At 44.4% G+C, this 27,149-nt stretch overlaps 1 protein-coding gene across 3 annotated transcripts; it reads left to right on the forward strand.

Moving 5' to 3' along the window:
- Positions 1-10,577: 10,577 nt before the first annotated feature.
- LOC123443052 (phospholipase D alpha 1) lies at positions 10,578-14,895 on the forward strand. Of its 3 annotated transcripts, none has more exons than XM_045119283.1 (4): positions 10,578-10,859; positions 11,217-11,368; positions 11,802-13,698; positions 14,199-14,895. In XM_045119283.1, exons 2-4 carry the CDS (start codon positions 11,261-11,263, stop codon positions 14,630-14,632), a joined length of 2,439 nt encoding a protein of 812 aa, XP_044975218.1. In that variant the 5' UTR covers positions 10,578-10,859; positions 11,217-11,260; the 3' UTR covers positions 14,633-14,895. The 3 variants fall into 3 exon arrangements, with proteins under 3 accessions (XP_044975218.1, XP_044975220.1, XP_044975219.1); XM_045119285.1 differs by having other exon boundaries at positions 10,578-10,856; XM_045119284.1 differs by having other exon boundaries at positions 10,853-11,014.
- The last annotated feature ends 12,254 nt before the right edge of the window (positions 14,896-27,149 follow it).

Genomic DNA, 27,149 nt, shown 5'->3' on the forward strand with positions numbered 1-27,149 from the left:
GTGCTGCACATTGTACTCGACGTTCGACGGGCTTGGCATCGTTGAAGGCTCCTTCGACATTCCAAGGCCCGCTGCAGTCGATTCAGCAGCAACCAGCGCCGTTTCAGTCGACGGCATCGCCTCAGTCGGCGGCACGTCCGTGGCGAGAGCAGTAATTGGCGGAGCAGCCTCAAGGACAGGCACCGCAGCTTGCTCAGACCTTCCCTGGTCACCCTCATCCGCATAAATCGCCCCTGAGAGAAACCGGACCAAATGGCGTGAGATCACAGAAAAAGGGCAAGACCGAAGACAGAATTCGCGATACAATAATATAAACTCTCGGAATCGCTATGACGCACCTGGCTGGGACGAGACAACATTGTCCGTGTCCATGAGATCATCCCCCTGGCGCGCCGGAGAGGTGGCAGAGGTGGCAACCCTCTCGAGTGAAATTCATTCGACCATCAAACAGGAGTTTAATCGAATATCAGAAGAAGTTAGAAGAACAATGCACTTATGTTGAGGTGACGGGAACGATGACCCTCATCCGCGGCAAAGCCTTCCGAGGTTTAGATCCGCTCGGTTTGGCCACCTTGGAAGGCTGACCCGCAGGTTCGGCAGTGGCGTCCCTGGTCCTCTTGGCGCTCCGAGCACTTGGGACCACGGGAGCAGTTGGCGGAGCACTCGAGAATGCTGGAAGGGTTGAGGGAGCTACAGGTTCATGTCGGCGCTTGGTTCGGTGCTCTGGTGGCGGGGGTGGCGAGTCCTGCTCTTCGTCTTCCTCCTCTTCTTCGCCAGACTCCTCCTCCGTCTCCCCACTGTCGGAGACGTACTCGACGCTCTCCACGCTGCCCTCCTGGCTGCCCTCTTCCTCCTCCTCGGCCGGGTTCTCGTTCGAGACAGGGGAGAACCAGTTGGTCCACTTCTGCATAAAATACAGTCGTGACATCAGACGTCAGATGGCGATTCAAGACAGCGATACATCTAAGACAGTTATGTGCATTCGGCAAGTTGTACTCACCTCGTTCGGAGGAGGGTTGTCCGCGCGGAAAGCCTTCACTCGCCGGGACCCTCTGGGGTTCTCGCAGGCGCCTGTGATCTGGAGAGCCCACGACGCCACCGTCTCCCCAGTCACGCACTCGGGGTTGGTCCGAGTGGAATCTTCGGGTCCCGTGTAATGCCACATGGCGTGGTCTCGAGCCTGCAGTGGTTGGATGCGCCGACCGAGGAAAACCTCCAGCAAATCTATGCCGGTGACTCCCTTTCTGACGACATCTACAAGTGCGTCGACCAGGGGCTGGATACGGATCTTCTCCGCCTTTGTGAGCGCGAGCTGCTTAGGAGGAGCTGGTCGATCTAAGCTAAAAGGAGGTAGCCCCGTCGTGGCATTCGGGCAAGCCACGTCCTGGCAGTAGAACCATGTCGACTGCCAGTTCCTAACCGATTCACTCAGCCAAAGAGCGGGATAATTACTTTTGCTCTTCTTTTGGAAGCCCAAACCCCCACAGAGCTGGAGAAGGTGAGTCTTATCATCCGACTGATGAAGTCGTTTGATAGTTTGGGACCTAGCGGAGAAGATGTGTTTGAAAAGCCCCCAATGGGGAGGACAACCGATGAAGCACTCGCACAAGACTACGAAAGCAGAGAGATGGGCGATGGCATTCGGGGGAAAGTGGTGGAGCTGCGCCCCAAAGTAGTTCATTATGCCTTTGAAGAAAGGGTGCGGGGGCAGGGAGAAACCTCGATGCACGTGACTGAGCAGCAGGACGCGCTCCCCTCCCGAGGCGCCGGCTCGGTCTCACCCTCCTCCGGCAACCTCCATGACTTGTGCGTGATCATCCCGTGCTCCACCAGCTCCAGCAAGCTCTCCTCCATCACCGTGGAGGGGAGGAAGTCCCCCTGGATCCACCCCGCCGGTAACGCTCGCTGCCGCCACTGAGCAGGAGCCGCCGCCTTCCCCTTCTTCTTCTTCGCGCTCCAGCTTGCTAGTCTGCCCCTTGGTCATGGCGGAAGCTGCGGATGCGCGAGGGAGAAGGATAAGGAAGAAGCTTGGGGTGCGCAGAGGACGGCGAAGGAGGCGGAGCAAAGGCGAGATGTCTGGCGAGCGTAACGAAAAACCCTCGCTGCTGGGATTTAAGTAAGGTTTCGACTGGGTCACTGGCAAGTGGCCCCGAAATCTTATCCACCGACCGACCGCGGCGATATCAGTGGAGAAGATGAAGGTGCGAGAATCGAGACGCCAGGCGCTACTCGAGCGCGATGGCGTCATCCCCGCTGAGCGCGCGATAACCGAAATTTGAGGATCCCAGAAAATCCGCCGCTGTCAATTGACTGGTCACGTCAGGAGATACCCTGGAAGCACTCGGTTTCCGACAGTTTGTTCCACCAATACTTCCACTCGGACCGTTGGTCAGAAAATATAAAATGGATCGAGGCAAGCAACGCCAAAGTCACATCCATTCCAGTCGGATCCAAACTTCAAGCATCGCTTCGTCATTCCAACCCCAATCCATTCGGGGACTAATGATGGGGTTATAGTCCTAGGGGTAGGGTCATAGGCCTGCCCTGAAGGTCCAACCCAAGGATTACCCCTCATAAGGGACAAGACCCTTAGTCAGTTCCGACTGAACTAAGGAGTTCCCTTCATCCAGTCGGTAACAGATCCTCGACCGTCCAGTCGGAGATTAGCATTCGGAGTTTATCAAACTAACCGACTGGATTCCACTGTGTGCATCGTAACCCCCCTGGAGGGAAATGGTCATACATTTTCGTGTGCCTTTATTAGCATTTAAGACGTACGTTACCTGTAACGTAGGCATTTAATCGCCACTACTCCACCCCTGTGCACCGAACCGTTGTGGAGGGCAGCGCACTCTATATAAGCCACCCTCCCCCACTGGTGCAGGGGTTAGCAATTCACTGTATTCTACATTCCACTCGACAACAAGCTCCCTGAGCACTGAGACGTAGGACTATTACCTCCACCGCAGAGGGGCCTGAACTCATACAACCTCGCCGTAGCTAAGGCTCTGCCCATCCTTTCGTACCCTACACATCTACTGTCAGGCTTATACCCACGACAGTCCAAGTAAGGACAGAACCCAAGCATCGGTCCATCCACATACCAAATTATCAAAGTAACAAACGCGAATCATATGAGCATGATGAAAACTATCTTGACATAAATTCCCATGTGTCCTCGGGAGCGCTTTGCTTTATATAAGAGTTTGTCCAGGCTTGTCCTTTGATACAAAAGGATTGGGCCACTTGGCTGCACCATTCTTACATTTGTTACTTGCTTCCCGTTATGAATTACCTTATCACAAAACTATCTGTTACCGATAATTTTAGTGCTTGCAGAGAATACGTTACTAAAAACCGCTAGTCATTTCCTTCTGCCCCTCGTTGGGTTCGACACTCTTACTTATCAAAAGGATTATGATAGACCCCCCTACACTTGTGGGTCATCAAGACTCTTTTTTGGCATCGTCGCCGGGGAGTGAAGCGCCTTTGGTGAGTGGTACTTGGTAAGGAAAAAATTATATACTGTGCTGAAGTTCACTGTCACTTGTCACTATGGAAAATAATCCTTTGAGGAGCTTGTTCGGGGTATCTTCACCCCGACCGGAAGCACAAACATATGCTCCTCAACCTGCTGCACCTATTGAAAATATTTATTATGAAATTCCTTCGGGTATGATAGAAAAACTACTAGCTAATCCTTATGCAGGAGATGGAACACTACATCCTAATTTGCATCTAATCTATGTGGATGAAGTCTGTGGATTATTTAAGCTTGCAGGTCTGCCCGAGGATTATGTCAAGAAGAAGGTATTTCCTTTATATTTGAAGGAGAAGGCGTTGACGTGGTATATGATATGTGATGGTATCGTATCATGGAACTACAACCCGATTGAAATTGGAATTTCATCAGAAGTTTTATCCTATGCATCTCGTTCATCGTGATCGGAATTATATTTATAATTTTTTGCCTTGTGAAGGAGAAATAATCGCTCAAGCTTGGGGAAGGGTTAAGTCAATGTTATATTCATGCCCCAATCACGAGCTTCCCAAAGAAACTATTATTCAGAATTTTTATGCTCGGCTCTCTCGTAATGATCAATCCATGCTCGATACTTCTTGTGTTGGTTCCTTTATGAAGAAAGATATTGAATTCAAATGGGACTTATTGGAAAGAATTAAACGCAACTCTAAAGATTGGGAACTCGACGAAGGTAATGAGTCAGTTATAAGCCTTAAGTTTGATTGTGTTAAATCATTTATAGACACCGATGCTTTTCGTGATTTTAACACTAAATATGGACTTGGCTCTGAGGTAGTAGCTTCATTGTGTGAATCTTTTGCTAATCATGTTGATCTCCCCAAGGAGAAGTGGTTTAAATATCATCCTCCCATTGAAGTTAAAGTGTTGAACCTATTGAAGTTGAAGAATAAACTATTATTTATATTGTTGATCTTGTTATTCCTACTGCTTATATTGAGAAACCATCCTCTCCTGTTAGAATAAAGGAACATGCTAAATCTTCAACTGTGGTTCGTAAGGGTTGTGCTAGAACACCTATACCTCCTGAACAAATTAAAATTGAACCTAATATTGCTATGGTTAAAGATCTCTTGGTTGATAATATTGATGGGCATGTCATTCATTTCTGTGATGAAAAGCTGCTAGAATTGCTAGACGTGATACTAAAGGTAAACATAGACCTATTGTTGGCGTGCATGTTGTTTCTGTTAAAATAGGAGATCATTGTTATCATGGATTATGTTATGTGGGTGCTAGTATGAGTGCAATTCCCTTTTACCTTATACCAAGAAATTATGAATGATACTGCACCAGCTGAATTAGAAGAAATTGATGTTACCATCAAGCTTGCTAATAGAGAAATTATTGTACCAGTTGGGATTGTTAGAGATGTTGAAGTCTTGTGTGGGAAAATAAAGTATCCTACTGATTTTCTTGTTCTTGGTTCCCCACAAGATGATTTTTGTCCCATTATATTCGGTAGACCCTTCTTGAATACTTTTAATGCTAAGATTGATTGTGAGAAAGAAACGATTAGTGTAAGTTTTGGGGATGTGTCTCATGATTTAAATTTATCTAAATATCGTAGATAACCCCATGACAAAGAATTGCCTAATAAAGATGAAATTATTGGTCTCGCTTCTATCGCGGTGCCTCCTACTGATCCCTTAGAACAATATTTCCTAGATCATGAAAATGATATGCATATGAATGAAAGGAATGAAATAGATAAGATTTTCTTTGAGAAACAGCCTATTTTGAAACACAACTTGTGTGTTGAAATACTTGGGGATCCTCCTTCACCCAAGGGTGATCCCGTGTTTGAGCTTAAACAATTACCTAATACTCTGAAGTACGCTTATCTTGTTGAAAAGGAGATATATCCTGTTATTATTGGCGCTAACCTTTCAGAGCATGAAGAAAAGAGATTATTGAAAAATTGAGGAAGCACCGTGCCGCTATTGGATATACTCTTGATGATCTTAAGGGAATTAGTCCCACTCTATGTCAGCACAAAATCAATCTGGAGCGTGATGCTAAACTAGTTGTTGATCACCAACGACGATTAAATCCTAAAATGAAGGAAGTGGTAAGAAATAAAATAACAAAGCTTGTGGAGGCAGGTATAATTTATCATATTGCTGATAGTAGATGGGTTAGTCCCATTCATTGTGTCCCTAAAAAGGGAGGTATTACCGTTGTTCCTAATGATAAAAATGAATTGATCCCGCAAATAATTGTTACATGATATAGAATGGTAATTGATTAGGAAATTAAATAAGGCTACTAGGAAATATCATCATCCGCTACCTTTTATTGATCAAATGCTAGAAAGACTATCCAAACATACACATTTTTTCTTTCTAGATGGTTATTCTGGTTTCTCTCAAATACCTGTGTCCAAAGAGGATCAAGAGAAGACCACTTTTACTTGCCCTTTCGGTACCTTTGCTTATAGACGTATGCCGTTTGGTTTATGCAATGCACCTTCTACCTTTCAAAGATGCATGATGGCTATATTCTTTGACTTTTGTGAAAATATTGTTGAGGTTTTCATGGATGATTTTTCTGTTTACGGAACTTCTTTTGATGATTGCTTGAGCAACCTTGATCGAGTTCTGCAGAGATGTGAAGAAGCTAATCTTGTATTCAATTGGGAGAAGTTCCACTTTATGGTTAATGAAGACATTGTCTTGGGACACAAAATCTCCAAAAGAGGTATTGAAGTTGATAAAGCTAAAGTTGATGCTATTGAAAAAATGTCGTGTCCAACAGATATCAAAGGTATAATAAGTTTCCTTGGTCATGCTGGTTTCTATAGGAGATTTATTAAAGACTTCTCTAAGATTTCTAAGCCTCTCACTAATATTTTGCAAAAGGATGTTCCATTCGTTTTTGATGATGATTGTGTAGAAGCATTTGAAATTCTTAAGAGAGCCTTGATCACTCCACTTGTTGTTCAACCACCTGATTGGAACCTACCCTTTGAAATTATGTGTGATGCCGGTGATTATGTTGTTGGTGTTGTTCTAGGGCAAAGAGTTGATAATAAATTAAATGGCATCCATTACGCTATTAAAACTCTAGACAGTGCTCAAAGAAACTACGCTACCATTGAAAAGAAACTTTTAGCAGTTGTGTTTCCTTGCGATAAGTTTAGACCTTATATTGTTGATTCCAAAGTAATTGTTCACACTGATCATGCTTCTATTAAATACCTTATGGAAAATAAAGATGCTAAACCTAGACTTATTAGATGGGTTCTTCTGCTACAAGAATTTGATCTGCATATTATTGATAGAAAGGGCGCTGATAACCCCGTAGCAGACAACTTGTCTAGACTAGAGAATACTCTTGATGACCCACTACATATTGATGATAGCTTCCCTGATGAACAATTAGCTGTCATAAATGCTTCACGCAATGCTCCTTGGTATGTTGATTATGCTAACCACATTGTTGCTAAATTTATACCGCCTAGCTTCACATGCCAAAAAAAGAAAAGGTCTTCTATGATTTAAGACATTACTTTTGGGACGATCCACAACTTTATAAAGAAGGAGTAGATGGTATTATTATACGTTGTGTACCTGAGCATGAACACGGACAAATCCTACACAAGTGTCACTCCGAGGCCTACGGAGGGCATCACGCTGGAGATAGAACTGCACACAAGGTATTACAATCTGGCTTTGATTAGCCTACTCTCTTCAAGGATGCTCATAAGTTTGTCTTGTCTTGTGATGAATGTCAAAGCATTGGTAATATTAGTAGACGTCGGGAAATGCCTATGAATTACTCTCTTCTTATAGAACCATTTGATGTCTGGGTTTCGATTATATGGGACCTTTTCCAAAGTCCAACTAGTAATACCGATCATAACACTTCTATTAAACCGTTGAAAGAAGTTATTTTCCCTAGATTTGGAGTCCCTAGATATTTAACGACTGATGGTGGTTCACACTTTATTCATGGTGCTTTTTCGTAAATTGCTTGCTAGGTATGATGTTAATCATAGAATTGCATCTCCTTATCATCCTCAGTCTAGTGGTCAAGTAGAATTGAGCAATAGAGAAATTAAATTGATCTTGCAAAAGACCGTTAATAGATCTAGAAAGAATTGGTCTAAGAAACTTGGCGACGCGTTATCGGCTTATGGAACCGCTTACAAAAACCCTATGGGCATGTCTCCGCATAAAATGGTTTATGGTAAAGCATGTCATTTACCCCTAGAGCTAGAACATAAAGCTTACTGGTAAATTAAAGAGCTTAACTATGATTTCAAACTTGCTGGTGAGAAGAGGTTATTTGACATTAGCTCACTTGATGAATGGAGAACCCAGGCCTATGAGAATGCCAAGTTGTTTACAGAAAAGGTTAAGAGATGGCATGATAAAAGGATACAAAAGCGTGAATTCAATGTAGGTGATCATGTCTTGCTATACAACTCTTGTTTAAGATTTTTTGCAGGAAAACTTCACTCTAAATGGAAAGGGCCTTACATTATCGAGGAAGTATATCGTTTTGGTGCCATCAAGATCAACAACGCCTAAGGCACAAATCCGAAGGTAGTAAATGGGAAAAGAATCAAACATTATATCTCACGTACTCCCATAAATGTTGAAACCAATATTATCAATACCATAACTCCGGAGGAGTACATTAGGGAGACCTATCAGAACGTTTCAAACTCCGAAAAGGAATAGGTATGTGTTACGGTAAGCAAACCGACTCCAAAACTTTTCCAATGGCAATTTTTACCAGTTTTGGAATATTTAAAAAATTAGGAAAAATTAAAGCAGTCCGAAAAGTGCACGAGGAGGCAACAAGCCAGGGGGGCACGACTTAACCCCCCTGGGCGCGCCCTGCGGGCTTGTGGGCACCCCGTGTACCCTCCGAGCTCCGTCTTCTTGTGGTATACTCTTTCGTGTCGGTAAAGATTCATTATATAATCTCCCGAAGGTTTTGAACTTCGTATCACGACAATATCTTATGTTTTCATTTTGAGCTGTTTCTGCAGCGATCAACATGACGTCTTCAAGTGCTTTGAAGGACAAGTTCTTCGAGAGGGTCATCAACCCCTACCTTGCGGAGGTGCTGCAACACCCTCAAACTATTGAGATGCATGAGGGGGTGCTGCACATCCGTGATGTTGAGGGGCTAAAGAAGACCGGAAGCGTGGAGACAAGGCTCGAAGCAATTGAGCAGCAAGTCTTCAAGTGCCAAGGGACGGTGGAACGAGGACTCGATGCCAATCACATGATGATCGCGGAGTTTAACCATAAGCACAAACTAGATGCCAAGGACATTTGGGATCACGTCTTCAGGCTTCACGAGAAAATCAAGCATCTCCAAGCCCAGATCTATGACCTGCAAAACCAAAACTGTGAGCATGAATACAGATTTAAGAGAATGAGTTTGGCTGCAGATTTGAGGATCCCGGAGACTCGTTCATATTTTTTACAATGGTAAGCCCATGCCTTGGAAGACGGAAGACAAGCCTTCAACCTCACCAACAACTCCAACATCACCATCTTCGAAGAAAGACAACTAAACACATGGGTATGGGCACTCCCCTTGGCTTGTGCCAAGCTTGGGGAAGGTGTCCCGGTATCGTATCACCATCACACCTTTTACTTTCTTCGTTCAATCCTTTTGGTTATATCTTGATCTAGTAAAATAAAGTTTTAGTGTGATTTAGTTTTGAGTTTTTCTTTATGTTCCCCATATGTAAGCAAGTCTGAGAGTTATATAATAAAGAGTAGTTTTGAGTTGAGGACTTTGCTTGCTTGCTATGATCTTGAGAAATATAAATAAGCATATAATAAAAGCAAAAGAGTATATATAATGATCTTACGGGGAGTGATGACTTCACATATAAAAAGTATGTCGATCGAAATTTGTTGTGAGTTGACAAACAAAGCTATTGGTCATTGCTGCAATTAAAAGGAAGTAATAAAGAAAGAGAGGTTCACATATAAATATATTATCTTGGACATCTTTTATGATTGTGAGCACTCATTAAAATATTATATGTTAAGAAGTTGATGTTGGACAAGGAAGACAATATAATAAGTTATGTTTGCTTATTTCCAAATAAAAGTTATATGGTTATAGATCCTTCAACATGTGTCGCTTGCTTCTACCCCATATTAGCCATAAAATTTCGCACCAAGTAGAGATACTACTTGGACATCAAAACACCTTTTAACCTAGTTTTGCCTTGAGAGTCCACCATATCTACCTATGGATTGAGTAAGATACTTTAAGTAAGTTGTCATCGGTGCAAGCAATAAAAAATGCTTTCTAAATACGCATGATCTATTAGCGTGAGGAAAATAAACTTTATACGAACTTTTTGATATGGAAGAAATAAAAACGACAGACTGTGTAATAAAGTTTTTTATTATAAAGAGCAATATAAAGTGATGTTCTTTTGCGTGTTCTTCCTTCTCTCCTTCCCCTCCTCTCGAACTGTGTCTCCTTGTAGCTCAAGATGGTTTAAATTGGATGAATTCGAACCCCAGCTTTCACAATACACATATATAAATACACGCCTGCCCGACTGGCTCTGTACATCTCCATATATGTACATGTATCCTGATACACGCCTCCTCGGCACATAAGGTGTTCGTCTGCCACTAGCCAAGAAGATAAGAGCAAGAGCAGATAGACGACTTGTCCAGCGTGATGTACGTTCTGAATTTTTTTATTTTTGAACAAAAATAAATAAAACGAGCCGGTCCATCAGATGAATCTTAGTTGATATTTTTTAGGATTTGATTTAGATCAAAATTACACGCTTCAGCATGCGATCGATCGAATTTTAAGATTTAAAATAGACTTTTTCCCTCTAAACTACGCAGCAAGAGACCATCGTCACGAATGCCACCGGTGGCCACCGGGGTTGGATGATTGGACCGGGACGTGGTGGCTAAACCATGGATTAACTAGTTGCTCGCGACGGGCGGAGTACGGATAGCTCCCTCCCCATCCCATCCCATCCCATCCCATCCCATTCTTAATTGATTTCCGTGCTCGAGATCCGCGGCGACGACGCGTATCCGGGGGAACCGGCCCTGATCGCTACTATCCCGTGACGTGCCCGCCGCGTGCGCCCCTCTAGCTAAACTACAGTAGGAAATGGAAGGAAGAAAAAAAAAGAAAGGAGGGAAAGAAAAATCGCCTCCCCGCGTTGCTGTTTTCTTTCTTTTCCCACGTCTAAAACTCTACAGCTGCAGTTGTATATCACCGCCCGATCGGATCTGCCTCCCTCCCTCCCGTTCGTCTCCCTCTTCCTCTTGTCTTGTCCTCTTCATCAGCGGTGGTGGTGGTGGTAAGCCTCTCTCCCCGACTCCGACCACCCCCCATCTATCTCTCTTGCTCGCTCGCCGCTTAATCTTAGTGCCGCGGCAGTGCCGTACGTGTGCCGTTTCCCTTGGCCGGATCCGCCGGTTTCGCTTCCCCCACTTGCTCCTGCCCGTCGGTGCGGTGCGTTTCCGCTTCTGGTCTGTGCTGTGCTGCCGCTGTGGTGCGCCGTGGTCTCTCTGTGCGCGGCTATTGCTGTTCATTGCTTGCTTGCTGCCGCCGCTCTCGGTTTGACTGCCGGTGGCGGTCTCGGTCGGTCCGCGCGCTTTCCTGGTTCCCCGGCTCTCGGTAGGTAACCGCTATCTCTGCGTGTGTTGGTGTGCAGGCAGGTGACTCGTAGGAGTGCGGAGGAGGGGTCCTTCGGTCGCCATGGCTCAGATCTTGCTCCATGGGAACCTCCACGTCACCATCTTCGAGGCCTCGTCGCTCTCCCACCCCGGCCGCGCCAGCGGCGGCGCCCCCAAGTTCATCCGCAAGGTACTCATACAGTCCTCCTACTCACGGATCATTTCTGGTTTCTCTTTCCGTCAGAGCCGAATCGATTGATCGTTACCACGCCGCACGAGACGTGCTAGTCTACAGTAACACTTAGTAAAATGGTGCGGTTAGGGAGCCATTTTTTTACTAGTAGTAGCAAAAAGTAACTGAAAATACGGAGAATCAAAGCGTAACTTTTTATCCAGAGTCATTGCTAGAGTTTGCTTATGTGCCTGCGCCTACCACAGTTCACAGATGACCATGATAGTAAGACAGTTGCCAAGTAATTTAAAGGATGGCCCGATCATGGTTACATCTTCACTCCCTGAATTGTTTGTCTGGATTCACAGTTTGGTGTATGCAATGTGTGTTTCCGTAGCCATGTCCATGATATGACTCTTCATGTTCTAACACATCAAGTTTATCTTGACAGTTTGTGGAGGGGATTGAAGACACCGTCGGTGTCGGCAAAGGCACCTCCAAGCTATATGCCACCATTGATCTTGAGAAAACTCGTGTTGGGCGTACCAGGATGCTGAGCAACGAGCCTGTCAACCCTCGCTGGTACGAGTCTTTCCACATCTACTGCGCGCACCTTGCCGCCGATGTGATCTTCACCGTGAAGGCCGACAACGCTATCGGGGCGACCCTCATTGGGAGGGCGTACCTGCCTGTCGGAGAGCTCCTGGAAGGAGAGGAGATCGACAGGTGGCTTGAAATCTGTGATGAGAACCGGGAGCCTGTTGGTGAGAGCAAGGTCCATGTGAAGCTTCAGTACTTTGGCGTTGAGAAGGACCGCAACTGGGCTATGGGTGTCCGGAGCGTCAAGTTTCCTGGTGTTCCTTACACCTTCTTCTCCCAGAGGCAAGGATGCAAGGTTACATTGTACCAAGATGCTCATGTCCCAGACAACTTTATTCCCAATATCCCGCTTGCGGATGGCAAGAACTATGAGCCTGGCAGGTGTTGGGAAGATATCTTTGATGCCATAAGCAATGCTCAGCATTTGATTTACATCACCGGCTGGTCTGTGCACACTGAGATCACCTTGATTAGGGACACCAATCGCCCGAAACCTGGAGGAGATGTCACTCTCGGAGAGTTGCTCAAGAGGAAGGCCAGCGAAGGCGTCCGGGTCCTTATGCTAGTGTGGGATGATAGAACTTCTGTTAGCTTGCTGAAGAGAGATGGCTTGATGGCCACCCATGACGAGGAGACTGCAAATTACTTTCAAGGCACGGACGTGCACTGTGTTCTGTGCCCTCGTAACCCCGATGATTCAGGCAGCATTGTTCAGGATCTGCAGATCTCAACCATGTTCACGCACCATCAGAAGATAGTATGTGTTGACGATGCATTGCCAAGCGAGGGCTCCGAGCAAAGGAGGATACTCAGCTTCGTTGGTGGCATTGACCTCTGCGACGGAAGATATGACACTCAGTACCACTCCTTGTTTAGGACACTTGACACTGTCCACCATGATGACTTCCACCAGCCTAACTTTGGGACTGCTTCCATCACCAAAGGTGGCCCAAGAGAGCCATGGCATGATATCCATTCACGATTGGAAGGTCCAATTGCCTGGGATGTTCTTTACAATTTCGAGCAGAGATGGAGAAAGCAGGGTGGCAAAGATCTTCTCGTGCAGCTCAGGGATCTCTCTGACATAATTATCCCCCCATCTCCCGTCATGTTCCCAGAGGACAGAGATACATGGAATGTCCAGCTCTTCAGATCTATTGATGGTGGTGCTGCTTTTGGCTTCCCTGACACTCCCGAGGAAGCTGCCAGGGCTGGGCTTGTAAGTGGAAAGGATCAAATCATTGACAGGAGCATCCAGGATGCATACATCAATGCCATTCGGCGGGCGAAGGACTTCATCTACATTGAGAACCAGTACTTCCTTGGAAGCTCCTACTGCTGGAAACCTGAAGGAATCAAGCCTGAAGAAATTGGTGCTCCGCATGTGATTCCTAAGGAGCTTTCGTTGAAGATTGTCAGTAAGATTGAAGCTGGGGAACGGTTTACTGTTTATGTTGTGGTGCCAATGTGGCCTGAGGGCGTTCCAGAGAGTGCATCTGTACAAGCAATTCTGGACTGGCAAAGGAGAACAATGGAGATGATGTACACTGACATCACACAAGCTCTTGAGGCAAAGGGAATTGAAGCAAACCCCAAGGAATACCTCACTTTCTTCTGCCTAGGTAACCGGGAGGTGAAGCAGGATGGGGAATATGAACCCCAGGAGCAACCAGAACCTGATACTCATTACATTCGTGCTCAAGAGGCTAGGAGGTTCATGATCTACGTTCATACCAAAATGATGATAGGTACTTCTTCAGTTCTACTTAATCTGTTGGTTGCATTATATTTCAATATCAAGGTTTTGAATGGATTGCATGTTCTTTTTAATATCTAAAGCTTGTTGAAGCAGCACATTGTCTAATGTTTTCATCTGTTCATCCATACATGGTTCGTTCATTGGGAAAACTAATAGCAACTCAAATTCAGTTTCATTTCTTGAAAGATTAGAGGTTTCAGTTTTTAATATTCACAAAGAATTGATTATCTAAATTGTACCTGTCATATGCTTCCTAACATTGTATTTCCTTTGAAGATTGCATTCTGGCTCTTGATTTATCTCTTGAATTTATAATAAAATAAAATATCACTGTTTAGTTACTCCTGTTGGCAAACCACTGAGCTACCGATTGTATTGTTCTCTTCTGTGGATTGAACGGATCCAGTTACTTGGCCGAGGGGTCATCCTCCTTTTCTAAAAAATAAGTTATTTGGCCTGAGTTACTAACTTCACCTCTTCCATTCTCAGTTGATGACGAGTACATCATCATTGGGTCTGCAAACATCAACCAAAGGTCAATGGACGGCGCCCGGGACTCCGAGATTGCCATGGGCGCATACCAGCCATACCATCTAGCCAACAGGGAGCCGGCCCGGGGCCAGATCCACGGCTTCCGGATGGCGCTGTGGTACGAGCACCTAGGTATGCTGGATGACGTGTTCCAGCGCCCGGAGAGCGTCGAGTGTGTCCAGAAGGTGAACAGGATCGCCGACAAGTACTGGGACTTATACTCCAGCGACGACCTGGAGCAGGACCTCCCCGGCCACCTGCTGAGCTACCCCATTGGTGTCGCCAACGACGGCGTGGTGACGGAGCTGCCTGGCATGGAGTTCTTCCCCGACACCCGGGCCCGCATCCTCGGCACCAAGTCGGACTACCTTCCCCCCATCCTCACCACATAGATTGCGTCCTGCATTTCCGGTGTGTGGCCTCGGTTTGGTGGTTCCTTTGGTGATTCAGAACTTGTGTTTCAGAAAATAGCAGGTTGTTATAGTTGTGGGACAGTTAATAAGCGCAGTGGTGTGCATGGTTGAGAAACGCGGTAGTGACTATAGGAGGACTGATGTGTTGCCACGACCTTTGTAATATGAGACTTGGATACTTTACACGGTTTCTGATGTTTGTATTACTGTTTAATTATAAATTGTCAATGTTTAGTTGCTTACGTTTGTCATACCTACTTGGATCTTTAATGGTGGATAACAAAGTTCTTTTTATTTGCGAGGGGTTGTTAACTAACAAAGTTAACGTGTGTTTCTTATTGTATGATGGATATATAAATTTTTTCTTTTCCAATGTATGGTATCAGTGTGATGTACTCCCTTCGTTCCTAAATATAAGTCTTTTAAGATATTTCATTAAAAGTCTACATACATAGCAAAATGAATGAATCTATACTAAAGTACGTCTATATACATCCGTATGTAGTCCACTAATGAAACCTTTTTAAAGACTTATATTTAGGAACGGGGGAGTATGTTTTTTTTCTACCGAACAATTAAACAGTACAATTCTACCATCTCTATAATGCAAGATTAAACCATGTAGGTCCTTATTTATTTGAACACAGTACAATTAAAGTCACTTACATACACAAGTAATGGCGGAGACAGGGGACCAGCAGGGGCCTGTCTCCCTTAAGATTGCTGATTTGCCGCTAATTAGTAGATGAACCATGCAAAATTTAGACAAAAATACATGTATTAATATTGTTTGGCCCTTGTTATCAAGAGATTGAGTCATTTGGCCCCTTGATTTTTATTTCCTGGCTCCCCCATTGTACACAAGTATACACGTATCTCTATGAAAGCATGCACATTCTATTCTTATGAACACCTTCGAGAGACCGGGGCAACATAACATCATAAGATTCTACAAAGTCACTACGCCTTGCGGTCGACGGGATCACGGGAATGTCCAATGAACGAACATTGCCGAAAACCTGAAACAAATCTAGAAATAATGAAATACCAATGTCAAGTCTAGAATTTAAACCCCGGTGAGTTGGCAATATCACTGTCCTCCTAACCATACAATCACAGATGGATAGGTCCTTGTGACGAGTTGTTTATGGTGAATTGTACTCAGTTTGAATTAAAACCATGACAAGTATTATGAAACGGTGGGAGTACAAGTCATTTGTAAGTTGTTCAATTATTTTATGTAACTCATTTCTTTTGCTGTGTACCATTAATTTTGCTCTATACATACACATCGGTTTGGGCATTCTTTTCCCATGTTGAGTCTAACACTTGTACTTCCTCCATCCTAAAGTTGTGGTTTTAGCTTTTATTTGGAAAAAGGAGTATTCCACAAGAGATAATTAAGTAAGGATATAATGTTCGATTTCTACTAGTGTTGGTTAACATACACCGTGAAAAGGACTGCATCCGTGAACAAATTAATTTCGTTCTCAAGAATGAAGACAAAGGTAAATCTAAATTGTACAGTTTGCGTGATACTTCAAATGTTATGAGTTGACTCCCTTATAAGCGTTAGAACCATATTTTCTTTTTATTATGATAGTACAAAGAATCATAAACTGAAGGAAACAAAAATAGAAACATAAACATACAACATAAGGACGGTAATGGGTAAGATATGAGGCGGGTAGGGCAATACCATACACATATCCATGTAGTCAATGGATATAAAATTCTATCCATACCCGTAACCACGAGTATAAAACTTTACCTATACCCATACCTGACGGGTTTCCATACCCATTGGATACCCAACGGTTAGATCAACATACACGTCTTTGACAATTTTACTTTCATCGATAGCACATTTGATAGATAACAATTATCTCAACTCAATAAAAGGTAGATGAGTACATGACAATTATCTCAATTTAAATTGAGTCGTCCAACTCCTGTCTTAATCGATCCTTGCACATATATTTGAGCTCTAGGGGTAAGGTTCACATGTCAATATAAATTGGTAAGGTATGATATCCATGGGTATAGCCACGACTTAACGGATTGAGTACGGGTACTATCCATGGGTATAAAACTATGTCCATACCCTGTCTATGCGGGTAGGGTATCCGTGGGTACCCGTACCCGTGAATAAAATTGCCATACTTAATATACATGGTGTAGTTCATACACATCAGCATACATAGGCACACACACAAAAATCTGACACAATTTTTTTATACTAAATGTAAGTAAATATAAGTGACTTACATGAAAAGAAATTTTAAACGACTTACAGATAGTCCACACGACAAGATGTACGACTACAGTTAGTCATCATATTAATTATGATGAATTTTGCATACTTGCATGCTGACACCTAAATCCATGTTTTTTGCGGCCTCGTGGGAAGGTCTGAGTTGCAATTATCAATAAAGTTTCAATATCCTTTCAAACAATTATGGCGTTGATATTAAAAATATGAAGAAGAAAAATGTGAAATATACACTGCTTAGCGGAGAGGTATGAGCTATGGCTACAAATAGTATTGCAATATCTTTTAAAAATGTTAGGTTTTCAATATTGAAAATATGAAAAAGAAAAATGTTAGATATACACCTAAAAAGATCACATCATCGTCAAACAACTGGAGCTAATCCACGGCACAATCATCTATTTCCATGACCGAAGAAGGACCCTACCTCCTCACCTTGGCTAAAAAGGTGCCACACCGCCAATCGATGGAGTTGCTCCCTCCTAGAGCATGGACAAATGCCAAGACCAATCACCCCAAGAGAATGATTGTGAACACGCTCATCGTATGACATATGGCACGCGTAGAGAAAAACATCACCGCTGCTCATGGATGACCAAAACAGAGACGATAGCTAAAGGGTCAAAGAATTCAACAATTAAGGGTCTTGGGGTAGTGTAGAGCACCGATGAGGCATATGTGCATAGCCGAGGCCAACCCTACCGAAACCATTAGTGTTGTCGACAACTCGCGAGCCCCGCTGTCATTGGCTCCCCCTACCAACCACGACACAACACCACCCATAAATCCAAACCTCTCAAGACAACCCCTTGAAGAAAGATACGACACCAAGAGCTCAACCACCACAAGCCTTTGAAGTTCACGAGAGACTTACAAGGGAAGGTGAGGGGAGGATAAGACCACATTGACACTTCCATGTTAGAATAAATTCGAGGTGTACGTCATTAATCATCCGAGGAGCAAGCAATGACACGATCACGACATCGAGATTTGTTAATGATGTTCACCGATATGGCTACATCTTCGATGCATGACTACGGGCGCTCCTTCCCATGACACCATCACAATACCACACCCCGACCGCCCTAGCACCATCACACGCCGTCGGCTCCCCTGCGTGTCTGTGCTATTATGTTGGTATAGGTTACGTCGTGTGTCTACCCCCCACTATATATGAGAGGTCAAGTATAGAAGTGTCCTATTAGAAAACGGCTCCATATCCTGTCTAAACACAATACAACTCAGAGTCCAACTGTAATCTATATTCTACACAATATTTGACACAAGTCTAACATTCCATATAGGAAGACGATGCCCATGAGCTTCACCGACATCACGAACCACATGAACAGACATGAATTTCTCTTGGTCTCGATTCCCCATCACAAGCACCGCAACTAGCTCAGAATATGGCGACCGAGATCGTTGCGAACTAGAATCGGAAGGAACACCCAAGAGTAGAGAGGGAGGAGGCAACCAAATCTAGCGCATTGAACCTCTTTTGTCTCTGTGTACAACCAACCCTTAGTCCTAGCGAGTACAAACATGTACAACACCAAGAGACAAGCCAACGAATGAACACACCACCCATCCAAGTCCAGGGAAAAAGAAACCATCCCCTAAGACACACCATGACTAACAGTGAGCCGGGAACTCAGTCATTTCTACCTACGCTTGCCCCTTGACATAATTTTTTGATGCACCCAAATGTTGTTGTTATAATCACCATATTAGGAGTGGCATTTGACAAACCCCAAAGCACATCATACGGGATGAAGTTACTTGATACTCTCATGGTCTAGGGAATTGATCATACATTAACATCCGCATGATTATACTCATAACTATGTGACGATGTGATCTCGAAGCATAACATTTAGTTGGATTTGTTCAACACCATTGTTCCGCCAACAATGTGTTGTCGTTATTGTCAGCATCCTTATTACTTTAATAATGCCCACAACCAGAAAAACAAGATCATCAATAATACATGAGCTAGTATTAGAGGTGAGACTAGGGATCTACTTGGTGTTTATTATTCTACACATGCAGATGTTCTTCCTAAGAATCTCGTTTATATGCAGACTTGAGAACCATTGCAATTACAACACAAAAAATAAACATTAATTACAAATGTAAAAGTAAATAATTATTTATTATTGCCTCTAGGGCATATTTCCAACACTAGTCGGAGATCGTTTCTGTGCCTAAGGGAAAAGCCTCCAAGAACCGTGGTTCGAACACTGGGAGCTCGTTAGCAATCCATGACCAAACCGCGACCATGGGTAGGCTGCGAACGCAAAGCACGACGGGAACACACGGAGTTACCCAGGTTCGGGCCACCATGTAGTGTAAAACCCCACTCCGGCTTGTTGGGCTTTCTTCTCGGGGTTGTACGGATGTTACAAGGTTTGAGGTGGAAGAGAGGCTTCCAAGGGAGAGTGAGAGATCTCAGTGGGCCCCATCTCTCTCTATGGTGACAACACTACCTCTCTTATCGTTGCCTTGGTCCTCTTTCCCCATAATATTGTCAGGAAAGGGTGGCCATAAGGTGGCAAATCAAAGGGAGACATGCGCACATTCTATCGTGATAAAAGGTGGTCTTCATCTGCAAAAACGGCATCCATGACGTACTCGTGGGCTCGCCGATGATGCCCGTCCTAACCGTAGTGCCACCTTAGTCTCCTTGCACCAAAATGACAAGCCTTGGGGCTCGCTTTGGGAAGGACAACCATTTTTTGCCCGTCAGTAGCCCCGGGCCCGCGGTGCACATGTCTTGCCCATTGAGAACGAAACACCATGGGGCTAAACAACGCGGGACCTTAGTGGACTGCCGGGCCAGGCGGAGACACGTGGTAGCACGATGGGACATGGAGGCCCCCACTTCCCTCACGACGCCTCAGTAACTACACGCCTGCCATAAAGACTATTCCGTATGCAGAACCGACATCATCATTGCCTTCTGTGACCCATTTTCTTCCCTTGCGCACATCTCATCCTTCCTTCTTTCGGCGCTCCTGCTCCTCCTTCCTCGCATCTCCAATCCCACGCCCCCGCCATGGCGTCCACCAAGAATAGCATTGCCACCACCGGAGCATAGCCAGTGCAGCCCGAGCAACCCGAGCCGACCCTGCTGCCTCCTACAACAACAACCGCAAGGGGCTGGATAAGCTCATTCCATGACGGCCAGCACTCACTATGAGCACGGGTCCACGAAGATCTTGCCCGGCTTCAAGCCGTCCCGCGAGCTCTCAACCACCACGTTCCCCTTCTTCCATTCCATCTTCGCCGGTCTGATACCACCCTTCTCCAACTTCTTCTGCGCCATTCTTTCCCATTACCAGATCCATGCACTCCATCTCCAGCCCAACTTTGTATTCCTCCTCTCCATCTTCGTATTCTTTTGTGAGGGTTTTCTCGAGGTGATGCCCTTGGTGTCCCTCTCCACGACTTCTACAACATATGGATGTTCACAACACGATAATGCACGGGACACGCCTCCTTCCGGGCGGTTGATGGGATGACCAAGCGCATCATCAACCTAGAGGTTGTCAAGAAGGTGGAGAACTTCAGGTCGCACTGGGTCTACATAGATGTAGGCCAGCGCAGCCCTCTGCTTGCGCCTCTGACCATGCCGGCCATGAAGAGTTCTGACTGGAATCACTCCAAGATCGATGAGACACGGCTGGGGCCACTCATCGCGAGGATGCAGGTGCTGTGGAATGCCATCCTCATAGGGGCGATGGTGGCCCATGAGTTCGTGCACCATCGCATCGCATCCCTCCAAAAGCACTCGCACCCAGTGTGTGACTTCAAGGGCCACGAGGAGAAGACGAGGATGATCGGCGATAGCCTGCTGGTGCCGGTGGAGGATGGGATCATGAAGATTCTATTTGTTGGGGCCGGGCCAAAGGATCTGCCTTAGGATGGGCTTCTGTTGTACCGCTGCAACGACAGGGACGAGATCCAGGCGACGATGCCGGTCTTCGACGAGTGAGGGATGGTTCCCGCGGGCCATGAGGGGCCTTGTGAGAACCCCATCATCATCATGCCTGGCTTAGGGGCCTTGAGGAGCTAGACCCTCGGGAAGCACTGGCGTGGGGAGAAGTAGAGAGGCGCGACTACCAAGCCACCGCAAGTTGCTGCTCAAGGCAACCGACGACGACGACAATAGCGACCTGCAGTTCTTGGTCACATCCTCCAATCTCATTGGTGCGGGGGGGGGGGGGGGGCGAGGAGGATGACTAAGTGGAGACCGACAACTCCTGTGGAGGGGGGTAGAGGAGGCCTCCGAGGCTCGCGAGGAGGAGGTCCGCTCATGCGTGCTACTTGTAAACTGCGTTGGGATTTTCCCCGAAGAGGAGAGGAGATGCAACACACTAGAGATAAGTATTTCCCTTAGTAAGAACCAATGTTATCAAACCAATAGGAGGACCACACAAATGCCCGTCTTCAGCACCTACACAACAAAATAGCAAACAATTGCACCCAACACGGGCAAGAGGGTTGTCAAGACACTTGAACTCGTTACTTGGAAGTGATAAGTAGTGATAGATATATAGTATAAAATAAAATAACAGTAGTAAAAGAGCAGCAATATTTTTAGTGTTTTTGTAATATGATTTATGAAGACCCAGGGGCCATATTTTTTGCTAGAGGCTTCTCTCTCGAAGAAAGCATACGATGGGTAAACAAATTATTGTTGGTCAATTGATAGAAAAGTGCATGGTTATGTAATATTTTTTCATGGTAATGATCACACATATAGGCATCACGTCCATAAGAAAGTAGATAGACTCCTATCTACATCTACAACTATTACTCCACTCATCGACCGCTATCCAGCGTGAATCTAGAGTATTAAGTAAAAAACAGAGTAATGCTTGGGACAAAGTGACATGATGTAGACAAAGTAAACCCAACTAATATGAATAAACCCCATTGTTTCATATTTAATGATAGCAATACAATACGTGTCATGTCCCCTTCTGTCACTGGGATTGAACACCGCAAGATTGAACCCATCACAATGCAGCACTCCCACCAAAGATAAAAATCAATCTAGTTGGCCAAACCAAGCCGATTGATCGGATAGAAATACGAAGCTATCATAATCATGCATATAAGAATTCAGATATGACTCAAATACTTTTCATGAATAATCTAAACATAAACCCATAATTCATCGGATTCCAACAAACACACCATAAAGTGGATTACATAGGATAGATCAGCGCGGGAATCATGGTGATCTTTGCATTGAATAACATAGAGAGAAAGAGATAGCCATCTAGGTACTAACTACGGACCCGTAGGTCTACGGTAGACTACTCACACATCACCATGGGAGCAACAAGGTTGATGTAGAGGCCCTCTTGATCGATCCGCCCTCCGACACGGCACCAGAACAGGGCTCCATATGGGATCACACTGAAAAAGAAGCTTGTGGCAGCGACAAAAGAATTTCGGGTGGCTCCCTCGTGTTTTCCCAACATATTAGGATTTATAGGAGTGGAATTAGGTGAGGAGGCGTCGGTAGGTGGTCCCAAGATATCAGGGCACAACTACCCCCCTGGGTGATGTCTGTTGGCTTGGGGGCACCTCGTGTGGCCTCTGGTCTGCCTCCGAAGCTTCCAGGTCTTATTTTTGTCAAAAAAATCATCAAAAGTTTTGTTGTATTTGGACTCCATTTGGTACTTCCTTAAAAGCCAAAAACACGCAGAAAGTAGCAACTGGCACTAGGCACTGGGTTAATATATTAGTTCTCAAAAAGATATAAAACAACATATAAAGCATCCAAGATTGATAATATAATAGTATGGAAAAATTAAAAATATACATACATTGGTGAGGAATCAGTATCCCCAAGCTTAATTCCTGCTCGTCTTTGAGTAGGTTAATGATAAAAACATAATTTTTAATGTGACATGCTACCTAACATGTAATCTTTTTCAGGTATGATCATTGAGAAACAATGAATTAATGAACATCAACATAATAATATCCATAAACATAAGTAACACAACCATCAAATTTCAAATTATAAGACCCCTAAAGAATGTTTATGCCCCATTTATTTTATCATATTAGCATGGCATATCTCTGTCTTCACCACATAAATATAAATGTCAAGCACCATGGTGTTAAGCCAAGCAATTGGATTATACTTCTTAACGCTCTTGAACATTTTCAACTTCACTCAATACGAGCATGAACCATGGACATAGCATATAGGTGGAATAGAATATGGTGGTAGGTATCAAAGCAGTAAAAGTGGAGGAGAAAGCCTTGCATGAACTATGTGGACCAACGGGCTATGGAGATGCCCATCAGTTGATATCAATGAGAGGAGTAGGGATTGCCATGCAACGGATGCACTAGAGTTATAAGTGTATTAAAACTCAACGAAAGCTAAGTAGGTTTGCATCCAACTTGCTTGCTCATGAGACCTCACGCATTAGAGGAATCCCATCATCAGAATATACAAGCCAAGTTCTATAATGAAAACTTCCCACGAGCATATGAAAATGACAAAACATGACTCTCTATATGAAAAACCTGGTCTTTTCGCTAAGCAAAAGTGTGTAAAAAGAGGTGGAAGCACTGCCCCTTCTCTCCTTTCTCTCATTTATTTATTTTAAACTTTTTTTTATTTTTTCCTTTTTCTTTCTTTTTTCCTCTGGAGTTTCATCTGGCTTGTGGGTGAATCATTGTCTCCATCATCCTTTCCTCACCGAGAGAGTGCTCTAATAATGAAAAACATCACACTTCTATGTACTTACAACTCAATATGAAAAAAATACTAAACAATATGACTCTATATGAATGCCTATAGCAGTGTACCAAGATGTGCAATGATCTAGCGTAGCAAAGATATCAAAAAATGGACAAGACATGGAAATATAATGCTAGCTATCTTACGATCCCGCAAAGCAATATGGTGATGAACACACAAGTCATGTGATGTAACGGTGGAAGTTGCATGGGAATATTGTTGGGGAACGTTGCATGGGAAACAAAAATTTTCCTACGCACACTAAGACCTATCATGGTGATGTCCATCTACGAGAGGAGATTTGGATCTACGTACCCTTGTAGATCACGCAGTAGGAAGCGTTAAGAAATGCGGTTGATGTAGTGGAACGTCCTCACGTCCCTCGAACCTCCCCACGAACCCTCCCACGAACCGTCCCGCGATCCGTCCCACGATCCATTCCGATCTAGTGCCGAACGGACGACACCTCCGTGTTCAACAAACGTACAACTCGACGATGATCTCGGCCTTCTTGATCTAGCAAGAAATACGGATAAGTAGATGAGTTCTCCAGCAGCGTGACGACGCTCCGGTGGTGGTGAGGATCTACTCCTGCAGGGCTCCGCCCAAGCTGTGCAGAAATACGATCTAGAGGTAAAACTATGGTGTCTAGATCTGAGTTGCACGTGGCAAAAGTTGTGTCTCAAATATCCCTAAACCTCTAGTATATATAGGAGGAGCCAAGGGGTGGGGAAAAGCCCTAGGGCGCCAGCCGAGGAGTCCTCCTTGGGTCGGCCGACTTGGGGAAGGGAGGAGTCCTTCTCCAATCCCACTTGGATTAGGACTCCTTCCTTATTTTCCCACCTCTTTTGGATTTTCCACTTTTTCCTCATGGGCTTTACTTGGATGACTTTTTCAGCCCATTATACCTTATTGTACATCCAATAAACCCACATGGACCCCTTGGGGGCGTGGTGGGCCCACCCAGTGGACCCCCGAAACCCATTCGTCACTCCCGATACACTCCCGGCAATGCCCGAAAACTTTCCAGAATCCAAACACCAACTTCCTATATATCAATCTTCGTTTCCGGACCATTCCGGAAACCCTTGTGACATCCGTGATCTCATCTAGGACTCTGAACAACCTTCGGTCACCAACACATATAACTCAACTATACTAAAACATCATCGAACCTTAAGTGTGCAGACCCTGCGGGTTCGAGAACTATGTAGACATGACCCGAGACACTTCTCGGTCAATATCCAATAGTGGGACTTGGATGCCCATATTGGATCCTACATATTCTCCGAAGATCTTATCGGTTGAATCTCAGTGCCAAGGATTCATATAATCCTGTATGTCATTCCCTTTGTCCTTCGGTATATTACTTGCCCGAGATTCGATCGTCGGTATCCGCATACCTATTTCAATCTCGTTACCGACAAGTCTCTTTACTCGTTCCGTGATACAAGATCCCGCGACTTACACTTAGTCACATTGCTTGCAAGGCTTGTGTGTGTTGTTGTATTACCGAGTGGGCCCCGAGATACCTCTCCATCACACGGAGTGACAAATCCCAGTCTTGATCCATACTAACTCAACGGACACCTTCGGAGATACCTGTAGAGCACCTTTATAGTCACCCAACTACGTTGTGACGTTTGATGCACACAAGGTATTCCTCCGGTGCCAGCGAGTTATATGATCTCATGGTCATAGGAACAAATATTGACACGCAAAAAACAATAGCAATAAAACGACACGATCAATATGCTACGTTCATAGTTTGGGTCTTGTCCATCACATGATTCTCCTAATGATGTGATCCCGTTATCAAGTGACAACACTTGTCTATGGTTGGGAAACCTTGACCATCTTTGATCAATGAGCTAGTCAACTAGAGGCTTACTAGGGACAGTGTTTTGTCTATGTATCTACACATGTATTTGTGTTTCCAATCAATACAATTATAGCATGGATAGTAAACGATTATCACGAACAAAGAAATATAATAATAACTAATTTATTATTGCCTCTAGGGCATATTTCCAACAGTATCCCACTTGCACTAGATTCAATAATCTAGTTCACATCACCATGTGGTTTTAACGAATCCAACACCCATATAGTTCTGGGGTCTGATCACGTCTTCCTCGTGAGAGAGGTTTTAGTCAACGGTTCTGAAACTTTCAGATCCGTGTGTGCTTTACAAATCTTTATGTCATCTTATAGATGCTGCTACTACGTGCTATTCGGAAATACTCCAAATATCTACTCTACTATACGGATCCGTTTTACTACTCATAGTTATTCGGGTTAGTGTCAAAGCTTGCATCGACGTAACCCTTTACGATGAACTCTTTAACCACCTCCATAATCGAGAAAAATTCCTTTGTCCATTAGATACTAAGGATAGCTTTGACCGTTGTTCAGTGATTCAATCCTGGATCACTCTCTCTACCTCTTAACAGACTTGTGGCAAGGCACACATCAGGTGCGGTACACAACATGGCATACTGTAGAATCTATGGCTAAGGCCTAGGGGACGACCCTCGTCCTTTTTCTTTCTTCTGCCGTGGTCGAGCTTTTGAGTCCTACTCATATTTACACCTTACAATACAGCCAAGAATTCCTTGTTTGCCGATCTCTTTTTGAACTCCTTCAAAAACTTGTCAAGGCATGCATCTCATTTGAAAGTTCTATTAAGCATTTTGATCTATCTCTATAGATCTTGATGCTCAATGTTCAAATAGCTCTATACAGGTCTTCCTTTGAAACGCCCCTTTCAAACAACCCTTTATGCTTCACAAAATTTTTACATTACTTCCGATTAACAATATTGCAACCACATATACTTATCCGAAATTCTATAGTGCTCCCACTCACTTCTTTGGAAATACAATTTTCTCATAAACCTTGTACAAACCCAAAAGCTTTGATCATCTCATCAAAGCGTACAGTCCAACTCCGAGATGCTTGCAGCAGTCCATAGAAGGATCGCTGAAGCTTGCATACTTGTTAGCATCCTTAGGATTGACAAAACCTTCTGGTTGTATCACATACAACCTTTCCTCAAGGAAACCGTCGAGGAAACAATGTTTTGACATCCTATGTGCGATATTTAGCAAACAATGCAACAATTGCTAATATAATTCCAACAAATTTTTAGCATCACTACGAGTGAGAAAGTCTCATCATAGTCAACTCTTTGAACTTGTCAGAAACATCTTTGCGATAAGTCGAGCTTTTCTTAGTGGTGACTTTTCACCATCATCGCCTGTCTTCCCTTTAAAGACCCATCTTTACTTAATATTCCTATGACCATCAAGTAGTGCTTCCAAAGTCTACACTTTGTTTTCATACATGGATCCTCTCTCGGATTTCATGGCCTCCAGCCATTTGTCGGAATACGGGCCCACCATCGCTTCTCCATAGCTCGTAGGTTCATTGTTGTTCAACAACATGAC

This window comes from Hordeum vulgare, chromosome 3H, assembly GCF_904849725.1.
Source record: "Hordeum vulgare subsp. vulgare chromosome 3H, MorexV3_pseudomolecules_assembly, whole genome shotgun sequence".
In the NCBI taxonomy this organism is placed as follows: domain Eukaryota; kingdom Viridiplantae; phylum Streptophyta; class Magnoliopsida; order Poales; family Poaceae; genus Hordeum; species Hordeum vulgare.